Below are 10,398 nucleotides of genomic sequence, written 5' to 3'. Positions count from 1 at the left end.
TGGGAATAATGACATTTTAAGTACTACACAAAAATGGTACCATGTTTAAAGAAAGCAAGATTTAAATTAAGAAAAAATTCATGGGGAATATACTGGGAAATAATAAGAGTATTCACAATTCCAAGTTTACCATCATTTCCTAGCACCATTAAAATCGACTGTGGTAAAAGAAATGAAAATTAACCAAATAAAAGGCAGAGACAGGTTTATTAAAGGGCTTCTGTGTGCAAAATATTTTACCGTTTTTCATTTTTTTGTTTTTCGTGTTTTAATTTCTTATTTATGGTACACACAAAAAAATCCATCATGTCTACGGCCATGCCACCCTGTACGTGCCCAGTCTCGTCTGATCTCGGAAGCTAAGCAGGGTAGGGCCTGGTTAGTACTTGGATGGGAGACCACCTAGGAAGACCAGGTGCTGTAGGTGATTAAAAAAAAAAATCCATCATGTTTCTGGGCAAGAATGGTCAATGACGACCCTACTAAAATGTTGAACAGAATTAAAACTTACTGTACTTTTCTCCTATTTTAAGTGTGCAAATTTTCTTTGGATTCTGACTTACATAGGCCACAAAGGAAGAAAAACAAGTGAAACTATTTACCATAATCAGTTCTCCCACTCCATGTCTATGAAGCATAAAACTACTGCCAATGATGATAATCGAAACCTCAAAATGAATGAAAAGGCAGTCCTCCAGGGTTGTAAAAAAGGAGAGGCAAATATGCTGTGTAGTTTTTACAGACAAAGCTCTAAGTTTTCTGAACATACCTGAACCTACCAGTTAGCTTCTATTTTTTTTCTAGATGTGGCCGTTTCTGAGAAATTGATAGGTACCTACAACTCATGAATAGCTTTCCAAAAATATGAGGAACTCAGCACAGAAGTTTGCCATAAAAAGAGTCCTTACATAAATAAGTCCTCATTTCTAAGCAGATTTTAATCATTTATCTCAATCTTTAAAGATTTTTTTTTTCAGCTTTATCTGATTTGTCAATAATAGTCACTTGAAAATTTAAAACTAAAAATGGACGAAACTTCTTTGACATACTTGGGGCCTCAGGAGACCACACAGCACCATTCTATTGAGATGACTCCAAATAATTTTCACATGAATGGCTAAAGTGCAGAAATGTATAATTTATTAGGATTTAAATAAATCACAGGGAGAGAAGTGCTTTAAAGTTATTGGTAGAAAATTTTCAAAATATAAGAAGTTATAATTCTGTAAAATTAAGTTGTATGTATAAAATTATTTCCCATCTTTAATATTTCAAAGAAAAACATGTTGATAATGCTTTAATAACATGCATAAGTGAAATATTTTTCAATGACACAATCCAAATTTTAGCAGTAAACACCTTTCTAAAAGCATGTACTTTTACTAGCAGAATGTTATAATTGTTCTTTCAGCAATTTCCCTGATACAGTTACCATACTGGAAATATTCCTAATGGCTACTAAATTTGTCAAGAACAAAAAACTTTTCTATTGAATCAATTGGAACATGCCTGTTTTTCTCATTGGCTGTCAAAGAATGAAAAAAACCTTTGTCTCAAGGGTGCTTACATCTTTTTTTTTTTTTTTTGTAGATGACAATTATTACCATACCATTAGTAGTCAACAAACATTTTATAGTTGCCAAAATAGCTAAAATTAGAAATCCACGAGGATTTAGAATGACATTACTAAAATAAGAAATCTGAACATGTAAAAAATCGAATTATTCTATAAACAATAAAACATGAACATCAGTTTTATTCAATGAAAATATATTCTTTCAAAAAAAATCTATGGCATAAATATAACTAAAAACAAACACTGCTATTCTCAGCACTTTCTGCCTAGAAAATTCAGTATACTATATGAAAACATCATTAAATTAAAGCATGTAACTTATTTATGTACAACATGATTTTTTTAATGCCAAGGTTAAAAGGAAGAAGCCACCAGAAATATTGAAAAACACAAAGAAGCAAGGTAAAAATACTGCAAGATTATCATAATTCAGTTTGCCACAGGGAAAATATTTAAGATAAAATTGAAAATAAAATAAACATAGGTTATGATATAGCCAAATTATTACAAAATGTATCAAATTTGCTGGCTGTACATTATGAAGGTCACAGAAAATTATTGCTTTAAAATGTTTCCCCACAAATTAGCATATATAAACAGTTTGCGATGGTTTCCAATATGCTACCTAAAAACACAGTGTTGCTCCCCAAGGGAGCCTGGTTCCAATCCAAGGCAGATAAAATAGATGGAGCCAGAATGGCAGCATTTGACAGACACTAATAAAAAAGACCAGTGACATTCTATAGACTTGCAATCTCCATTTTATCAGAAGCAGCAGAGCACAGAGGTTAGGAGCATGAGCTCTGGAGTCAGACCTGTGTTCAAATCCTAGTCCCACCTCTAGACTGTGCGACCTCCAGGAACCAGTTTGTATCTCTAAAACTCAGTTCAGGAGGAGGTAAGAGCACCTTCTTCAAAGGGCTGCTGCAGGCACAGAATGCAAGCAAACTACCGAGCCATTGCCTAGTACGGTCTACATTCAGTACACACCAGTTATTACTTTTAAAAAGTTAATAGCTTAAAATTATCAGCCAGTTTAACTGAAAACTTTTAGTTGGTACCATGTTATTACAGGAAAGTCAGGTGTTCCAAAAGGAATGTACTTGACAAAGAATAGAAATATTGAAATGTACAAATAACTTACATTTCCATTAGTGCTGATTTCATTACTTTGTAGAGAACACACAATGACCCATGGTTTTCTTCTTAAATCATTTTCATCTGTGGGTTTCTGATGGAATAGTAACATTCTCATCAACATGTTCTCAATCTTTGTTTTTACATTTCAGAAACTGGAAAAGCTCAGGCATGTAAATCTACAGATAACACATTTACCCAAGATTAAGAGAAGTGGCAAGGATTAGGTAATTATTTTTATATAGGGGTTTATCAATATCTCTATTTCTTATAAACCTACAGGGGAACATGTTTGAAAAGGGTGAAATTCATAAGGAGGTCTTTTTTTTTTTTTAACAAATAATTCGTACAAAGTGACTGGAATTTCTTCCTAAACCAAATAATGACAAAAATATAAAACTGCAGGCAAGTTTAAGCAGCCACTCTTAGTTATCTATTTTTAAAATAAAAACACTATATAATACCTTCATGTTTAAGAGCATCAAGCAATCAATAAAGACACTGATGTGTATATTTTCACCTTTAATTTTAGGTTAAGGCAACTTCAGACTCGACTACTTTTCCAAGCAAAATACAGAATATTAAATTATTTTATATTCAAAATAGTATCAACAATGTCACAGTAAGAAAAAGTGATTTAAAAATCCAATTCACCCTGCAACTAAATATGGCTAGTGTTCTCCAAATTGCGATTTTGAAAGCCAAATAGTGGGTCCTGACAAGAATATAATAAAAAATATCAGGAGCATATTGAGTAATAAGGGTATTGTTTGGTAAACTTTTGTTTGGGGGTGTGTGTATATACTGGATAGCGATGCAAAATGTGTTTTTCACTGAGTTGCTGTGAAAAAAGAGATTTAGTCACTACTCTAGGGCCGACTAAATTTTGCCTTCTAGAGCCCCCTACAGGCTCTAAATGTTAAAAAACTTGAATCCTACAGGAAATAAACCTTTTGTTGGAGGGTGGTTCAGGAACTAGAAGCCAATAGTTTATACAGGAAAATGTTTACATAAACAGGGAGAGTTTGGTCTAAGAACTCAAACTGAACATACGCATAACCTCAATCTTGAAGCCAAATCATCTTCAAGAAATCAATTTAATTTGGCAAGGTCTGTATATAGCCCTTATTATCTAAATTAATTTAAAATCACAAGAAATATATCAGTATCTCACAGTAATAGCTGTTTGGGACGAACTAATAAGAGATGGAATCACAAAGACTTTAATAACTGTGAACAAGACATTCACTTCTATGAGGTGTTTACAAAGCAATAGTGAGAACAGAAACGTGGCTAGGTGACTAAAAAGGCTTGTTTCCACATCCCTAGTCCCTGACAAAGAACTGAGTAAAGAACAATTTTGAACAATTGAGTATTAAACCAGTACCCCAATTCTACTATTTTAATAACTAATAAATCATTATATTAAAGTAGAACTCTATGAAGTAGTTGGAAAACTGAAGTAATGTAGGAAATACAGACTTATTTTCATTGAAAACAAGCTCATGGGCTATTAGATTAGGGCTTTCTTCCCTTGCTCCTTACGAAAAGATAATATAGCAAATACAAAGATAAAATATCAGCAATGTTCATGCTTAGTGACCGCTACCACCAAAAAAAGAAAAAATAAATCTGCAGAAGCCTAACAGTAGACTCAAACTATAAATGCCTTACGATCATCAAACACTATTCTGACTTTAATTTCACCTGTATCAAGTCACCTATCTCAGAATGCTGGGATGGTTTAGTTAACCTAAGGTTGATTGTAGAACCAGGTAAGAGGCCAAATGGTAGATGATCCTGTAGAAAGGAGATCACTTGGTAATAAAATCAATTTAGCGTAAATAAAGGTGAGTCGTAATACATGCAATAGCAGAAGATAGCCTTATTTTTTGAGTCAGTGTTGGTTGGCCCCTTGAACAGAGCTTTGAGACTAAAAAAGTTACTGAATGGGTAGGTTTGTCCTGCAGAATACTGGTCCACTTGTTTAAAGGAATCCTGTCACCAAAAGCGATCCCACATGTAGACACACACTCATGTTTTATTATAGCATTAGACCCAGACTAGATAGTATACTAGGGCTCATGATTAAAAATTTATCCATGGCTTTAGAATAATTTACATCAAAATCAGTACAAACATCACCTAAAATCAATAATCTGTTAATGAGAAGTCCATTTTAGTGAAATATTTGACTTAATATTAAAGATATAACTATGTGCAGCAGTCTGTCCCCCCTAAAAGTCCCAGAACTAATGTTTAGTATGAACATACATAGACTAAATCAGCATCTATTCAAAACAAATGGTTACTTTATTTGCCATCTTCTAATTCATAAAATATGGCTAAAATTTATTTGAAAATAATGAAAATGAAGTATACTCCCATTCTTTAGCATTTTCCTGTATACGCTGAGATTTAAAGAATGACTTCTTAGACAATGCATAATCACTTGCAGGGGAATTTTATAATTTCAAGAAATGCAATTTTTAAAACTAGAAAATATGAGCCCCAGTGATATACTTCTCTTTCTTATCACTACCTGTATCTTAGAGTGTAAAATCACTTCCTTGTTATTCCTTACAAGTATCCATCACAATTAAGGGTCATCTCTTTAAGGTAAAGATCTTTCCCTTCTCTCTCTTACGCTTAAGAAAAACAATCTACCTACTGTTGGCAGGCATACTGAATATCCTTAAGATAACATTAAAATAATTGCTTTCATAAAATTGTTTGTGCTTTATATCTGGGATACCAAGACTCATCCATCAACAAAGAAATATGGCTATCAAAGATTATTTGTAATACTTGAATCCACTTCTTTATTTTCAAGACCACCCTGTGGAGGGGTTATTCTCCTGAATATTTAATAGCCAGTGACTTCAGTACCCAAATTCCTAAGAATGGCATTCTCTCATGTACATGAACCCAACATAAAACACACATACATATCCACTACTCACTCACTCTCTCATACAAGCAGGCATACACACACATTTTCTTTCTTTCCAGAACAAGCCAGAATTACAGCTCTTTTGGTGATTGTTATAATTTTTGGAATGGTTCATAAATTTTCCAAATTCTTTTAAATTCGTAACGCTTTTATCTTTTCTCTTTTTTTTTTGTCCAATTGTGAACCATTCCATATTGCATCTTTATTGCAAAAGTCAACATGCGTCTTAGAAATTCAGATTGTAATTGATAAAACAAACATTACATATATGAATTTAAATGTATAAACAGTTAGAAATTCAACAATATCTCCTATTATACTATTACACAAGTTCACAATTTTGTAAAAACTATAATACAGGCATACTATACATCAAGAGGAACCACTATTCCTTTTCACATGATTTTTTTCTTCTTTTAGAAATAATGATCCATTACCATGGACCTTTTTCACCCTAACAAGACTGTTTTCCAATTTATCATCTTAGCTAGTGATAATGTTTTCCCACTGTAACATGAAGAAATTGAGGGAAAGTGTGCATTCCCTGGGGTTACTTTTTAAAGCTTGGGCAGCAATCCACTAGTAAACCAGGCTGAGCTAGCTGTGTTGGAGGTTGTTATTGCTTAGAGCTACTTAGAAAGATGTCATACACATTAAAAAGAACAGAAATTGCCTCAGATGGTATATGTTACTTCTGTTAATGAAGATGCCAAGAAAACAAGTCATGGTAGTTACTCACTTTTAAGAGAAATTCTAATACTTTGGGGATTTGAGGGTAAGAATAAAAGAAAATACTAAAGAAAAAAAATATATATATATATATATATATTCAACTATTTTATGCTAACATTAAATTGTACAATATTTAATCCATATTTTGAATTCATTTTTGAGAGTCAAACATGTTTTAGAATTCTTAGAACCTTTTAAAAGTATTTTAGTCCTACTTAAGGTGTATTAAAAACAAAGATTTACACAAAAGGCCTCAAATCTTACTGGAAAAAGTATCTATCTATTCTTTACTTTAACACCCTTCTTTTTCACCCCCTCTCCCAATAACTAAAAAGTCAAACAAATCCTCAACTTTCTCTGTACTGAGTGTAATAAGATATCAATTTTGAGATTAAAAAATCATATGAAAAGGAATTTCATTCTGCTGAACTGTCAGTCTACTGAAAATTTTCTTACAGCTCCATTAATTTACTGTAATTTTCAGTTTCCAAATACAAAAATACAACAATTCTTATTGAAATCTATACGCTGGTAGTTTTAGTACACAAAAAAAAACCAAACAAATTATTTACAAAATTATACAGTTTAAGAAAAAACTTTGTACAAAAAATATATAAATCCTTTGTTCCCTCTATCACGTTTTAAACTGTCAGGACTCAAAATATTCACCACAATGAATCTTTCAAAATATATACCGACTGAGCCACAGACATCAAGAAAATTTCATTAGAGATGATGGAGGAGGGAGGAGCAAGATTGCTTACTCTAGGTACACCCCATTGTAATGTTTTTCCACTCTTTTATAAGCTTATTTTAGTTTCAGTGTTATCAGAAATATAGTAATAATCCAGAAAGAGGAAGTCCTTATTATTATGGAGAAATTACATAAACTTAAAAATGATCCTGGTTTGACACATCATTCCAGGAAAATATGTAGAAAAGATAATCAGAACATGGGATTAAACTTCTTGTAGCTAGGTAAATCTAGAGTCCTGATGGTTTTAAGTTTCTTAGTGAATAGATTCTATTTTAAGAAACAGTCTTTACCTCAGGAAACAAAAATCCTTTATATAGTGATCACTAAGAACCTTCTGAAGCCAACAGGAAGTTTCAAATTTTCACACCACACACATATAAAAACGTAGATGTGTATACCCTTGAAAAAGTGACATCCTATGTACATTAATCATTTTATTTCCCCAGGGGTTAATACAGTGTAGTGTTGCTCCTCTGCTTTTCCATCTAACATTCAGAACACAAGGACATAAATTTACATATATACTTTACTTAACAGATACTCTACTCTATACAGTGTACAGTAAAAATGCACACAGTGAAGGAAACTGTCTACTGAAGGATGCATATGTTCATGGATAGCAACAAGCTACAAAATTATCAAAAAATAAGGTCATCTGATCAAAGTCAAGTTATGACTCCCATTTATTACTAGCATCCCCATCCCCCTACCCTACCCTACCCCCACCCTACCCCATCACCTCACCATCATGGTTTAAATTTAGGAAAAGAATTTTAAAAAAAGAAAAAGAATTTCAGACACTTTTTAACCCTTTTGTGTAACTATTAACTAAACTGAAGCTTTAAAAAAGAAAAAAAAAAAAGCTGGTGACTGACTCCCACAAATCCTTCCATTATTCTCATCAAAACGCTTATTTATCAAGGTGCTGGTTTAAACTTTTTATTGAGGGCTGACTTTTGGTGGCCCAAAAGAATCACTTATCTCAATAATGGGTAAGGCAGGTCTATTAATAAAAAGGCAGGAGAAAGAAAATAAGGATGAGAAAGGGGAAATAGGTGAAAGCCTTTTACATTCTGAGAATGTTTAAAAAAAAAAAAAAAAAGAGGACTAACTGAACCAGTGCTCACTAATTTCAAAGCAAATTAAGGATCAGCAGCAGAAGTCCAGGAGTTAATCTGATGACAGAATGAAAATACCATGGAGCTAGCTATCACTACTTTATAGCATTTAAGAATAGAGTTTGTTATGATTTACACTAAAATAGTACTTACTACTGCACATAACACGCCCCCCCCGCCGCCAAATTTAGAATACAAAATGGACTCCTCTTCAGTAAAAAAAATTAAAATAAATTTACTTTTCTTCCAAGACAACTCTTGAAAGCAAAAGGGTATTTTAATCACAAATATCTCCTACTGTCTGACGACCCATCCATAATAGCTAAGAGTTAAGAGATTCCAGGCGATTTTGACATTTAATGAAATTTTATCAGCAGATTATAATCCAAAATAAAATTTCTGAACACCCTGTCATTTACATCATAATCCAACACCAATAGCAACAAAAACAGGTGGTGTGGAGAATAAGGCTCTAGAGATTATCCATGTCATTCCTGTGGATCTTCACAACTGTGTAAAAGTCACTAGGCCTTTGGTGCTTTAATATCATGAACAGTTATGAGATGTGTTTAAATAGCAAACTTGCTGTCCTTAAATCTACTTTGTTGAAAAGAAAAATAAAAAAAAATTTTTGGCTCATTGACTTCGTTAAATAATTTTAAAAAGTTGTTCTTCTAAACAATATTCCTAAAAATTACACAGCTTGCATCAGATTTCATCTTCGCCATGAACGAGACTCATATTCATCTTCATCTTCGTCGTCGTCATCATGCAAAAACAAACCTGAGGTTTCTGTTTCCTAAAGAAAGAGAGAGTAAAATCTATTTAATGGTACAAAAAGTTAAGTAAAATACTTTTTAGACCAAAGCACAAACAAACTAATATATTAAACCTGGGCTGGATTTACAAGTGATACACTCAGATTATCTTTCAGGGCAAAAAACCCAAAACATTTTCTTAAGTGTAATATATTCTTCTTCTCTGCTAATTTGGCTTAGTTTTAATAGATGATTTCTATTCTAGTATCATCAAGAAAATAATACATGAACATTTACTAGAGAAAATAAAAGAAAAATTTCCTAGAAGTGTTTTTGATGACATTAATTTTATTCTATTAACTTAAAAATTAGAAAAGTAAATGATCATTCAAACTCCTAAACCTTTCCTTTTAACGTCTGACTTTTTATGAGGGGAGAACATACTAACTTCTCCAAGACACTGATATTCCAAATCTTACATAAAAATCTGAAATGTTAAAGGAGAATTATTTACAAATATTCCCCAAATGCCAAGATTTTTCTTTCCTTTCTTTCTTTTTTAACACAGGAAATGTTTCTGCTTTTGATATACAAAATTACCCCTTACGGTTAGAAGACTCTTGATTAACCATAAATGCTAGACATCTTTTAAAACCCAAATTGTGATGAACCAGGAATAGCTTTCAATGTTGGCTAAGTGTCCATTTAAAAAAAACAATTAGAAATATAAGAGTAAAAAAGCAAAATTAATTCTCATATATTTTAAGAAGCTGATTATTTAGACATGTATTATTTAAGTCCTTGATTTTCCTATTCTTCTCTTTTGTGTCGACTTCCTTACACTTTCATTTTAACCAACTGTATAGAGAAGGAAAATAAGAAACTCAAATCTATTACTTACAGAACTTGAATCAAAGAAAAGCTATAAAAACCAGCTAAATTTTAATTTATTCATGTAATCCATGTTCTTGCTTGCCAGAACAAAAATAACTAGTCCAAATAAAACCAAAATAAATGCAAATAAAGAACAATCTCTCCTATACCAGAAAATAACCCCCCAAAGAGTTTTTCATATTTCTGCACCTGCTGATTCTTTAATAAACTTCTAGACTAGTCTCAACTGTATGCATGAAGGAATTCAATATTTATTTTTAATACTATTCGATGTTAAGAAAAATATATAATTGAGAAACGATCTAATTCAACTCTTATTTTCAACCATTAAATTTACCTCCTCCTTGACTTCTTCTTCCTCAGTCTCAGTGGATACAGAAGGCACCTTGGTCTTGTGCCATGATATTTGTAGTCGACGGTCTTTGAATTTTGACCCTTGGTTTGCAGCCTAAAACAGATTTTTAAAAAACACA

The 10,398-nt window shown here is 32.2% G+C and overlaps 1 protein-coding gene and 1 non-coding gene across 6 annotated transcripts in view; one reads left to right on the top strand and one right to left on the bottom strand.

Annotated features, from left to right (window-relative positions):
* Positions 1–308: 308 nt before the first annotated feature.
* LOC111744397 lies at positions 309–427 on the top strand. The gene has a single exon (XR_002782136.1). It is a non-coding gene; the product is annotated as a 5S ribosomal RNA (ribosomal RNA).
* A 4,309-nt stretch (positions 428–4,736) lies between these two features.
* The window catches only part of RBM27 (RNA binding motif protein 27), a 58,033-nt gene continuing 52,371 nt past the window's right edge, over positions 4,737–10,398 (bottom strand). For all 5 annotated transcript variants that reach the window (XM_011367480.2, XM_011367479.2, XM_011367478.2 and 2 more), the window contains 2 exons: positions 10,263–10,373; positions 4,737–9,072 (listed from right to left, as the gene is read on the bottom strand). In XM_011367480.2, coding sequence (XP_011365782.1) covers positions 8,989–9,072; positions 10,263–10,373 — 195 coding nt within the window. In that variant the 3' untranslated portion in view covers positions 4,737–8,988. The remainder of the gene's footprint in view (positions 9,073–10,262; positions 10,374–10,398) is intronic.

Source organism: Pteropus vampyrus, unplaced genomic scaffold (assembly GCF_000151845.1).
Source record: "Pteropus vampyrus isolate Shadow unplaced genomic scaffold, Pvam_2.0 Scaffold134, whole genome shotgun sequence".
Classification (NCBI taxonomy): Eukaryota; Metazoa; Chordata; class Mammalia; order Chiroptera; family Pteropodidae; genus Pteropus; species Pteropus vampyrus.
The sequence above is the reverse complement of the archived record's forward strand: the minus strand, read 5'-3'. Positions and strand labels throughout refer to the sequence as shown.